This window comes from Frankliniella occidentalis, unplaced genomic scaffold (genome assembly GCF_000697945.3).
Source record: "Frankliniella occidentalis isolate FOCC.00 unplaced genomic scaffold, Focc_3.1 Scaffold8, whole genome shotgun sequence".
NCBI lineage: Eukaryota > Metazoa > Arthropoda > Insecta > Thysanoptera > Thripidae > Frankliniella > Frankliniella occidentalis.
In genome coordinates this window covers 1,257,170-1,258,701 of record NW_026267138.1, presented here as the reverse complement: position 1 = coordinate 1,258,701, position 1,532 = coordinate 1,257,170, and the positions used below count along the sequence as shown (strand labels likewise).

Below are 1,532 nucleotides of genomic sequence, written 5' to 3'. Positions count from 1 at the left end.
TTTTTAGCTATGTAGCTATTTTTAGCTATGTAGCTATTTTTAGCTATGTAGCTAACTTTAACTGTGTAGCTAGTTGATAGCTATTTGGCTAATTGTTGAAGCTATTTAGCTAATTTTTCGCTATTTAGCATATGTAGTCAACTTTTAGCTATTTAGCTGATTTTAGCACCTCGGCTAAAAATTTACTGTACAGCTAACCATTTAGCTAACCGATTTCAATGGTGTCGCACAGGTCGGCTCCATGCTCATCACACGGGTGGCCAACGCGGACCTGACCTGGTACAAGGACGTGGCCACGCAGGCCAGGATATCGCCGCACGCCGACCTCACCCTGGACGACCAGTCGGCGCGCCGCGCCATCACGCACCTCAACTTCATCCAGATGAAACGTGAGTCTCGGGGCGGTGCGATTGAGGGTGGCGGAGACAGAACGGCGATGATTGCGTAGCCGTCGTATAGCTGGAGGGAGAAAGGGGATGCCTCTCGAATTATCTGTTCGATAAATGTTACGTGCATTTATTTCCACCGTATTGTTCCCGACTGCTCGTGGGTTCGAGGAGGAGAAAGGGGGGGCAGAGGGGGGGGAGGACGACGGAAGTTGTTGCCAACTCGATGAACACGCTACTTAGTTTGTTTCGTTGTGCTTATTGTGTCTGTCGTTTTGGGAGGCGATTCAAGGCAGGAGACCTCTCCTCCTCCTCCTCTCCTTATTTTCGGGGGCGATACGCGAGGTCTCCCGTTCAACCCCCCGCGCTCTGCTGCTACCCCCTCCACTTTTTCTCTTGTTTGCGTCTCGAATGAGGAGCAACGCACTCCCGGGCCGAGCGGTGCGGAGCGGTGCGGAGCCGAGCTCGGCGCCGAGTTTGCGTGCAGCGCGCCATTACTCCCCGTTACCGGGCCTTTGTTCTGCATTGGTAATACACCGGCGGAATAACCGGCGTATACCCGGCGTACGCTGCTGCGGTTGCGAGTATAAACTTTAACAAAAGGATGAAAAAAAAAATTGAAAATTGTGCGCTGAACTGGGGGTGGGGGTGGGGAAGTGGACTTTCGCTCCCATCGTAAAATATATCGCCCAACAGCGTTTCCCATGTAGCACGGCGATATCGGGCGATGATGAATTGCCTGGAGGTTGGAGCGGCGATGACTTGGCGATATCATTTAAACACTATCGCCTGGCGGAGAGCGAGGCGACATCCTGTCGATGTCTACTTTAATACATACTTTTGTGGATATCTGTTCGATATTCTCTAAATAAAATGTACCAGATGTCGCCATGCTGTCGCTTACGTTTATCGCCTCGACCTACCGATGGTGTTTTCGCCCTGGCGATGGTGACACGATAACAAGTAGATATGGAAGTAGGATCAAATTAATGCTCGCCAAAACTCTATCGCTAGGATATCCGTCATTAGATGACGCTCAGGCGATAATTTTCCGATAACTATGCGCTGTGCAACTTTCCACCAAATTAACTTTTGGTGCCTAGAGTTATCGCCGCGATATGGGATAAAGTATGTCGCTCACCAGAT

The 1,532-nt window shown here is 50.3% G+C and overlaps 1 protein-coding gene across 1 annotated transcript in view; it reads left to right on the top strand.

Moving 5' to 3' along the window:
- Positions 1–1,532, top strand: part of LOC113215445 (E3 ubiquitin-protein ligase TRIM9) — a 126,138-nt gene that overhangs the window by 109,249 nt on the left and 15,357 nt on the right. The window contains exon 4 of the mRNA XM_052275434.1: positions 233–389. Within this exon, the coding sequence (XP_052131394.1) occupies positions 233–389 (157 nt within the window). The remainder of the gene's footprint in view (positions 1–232; positions 390–1,532) is intronic.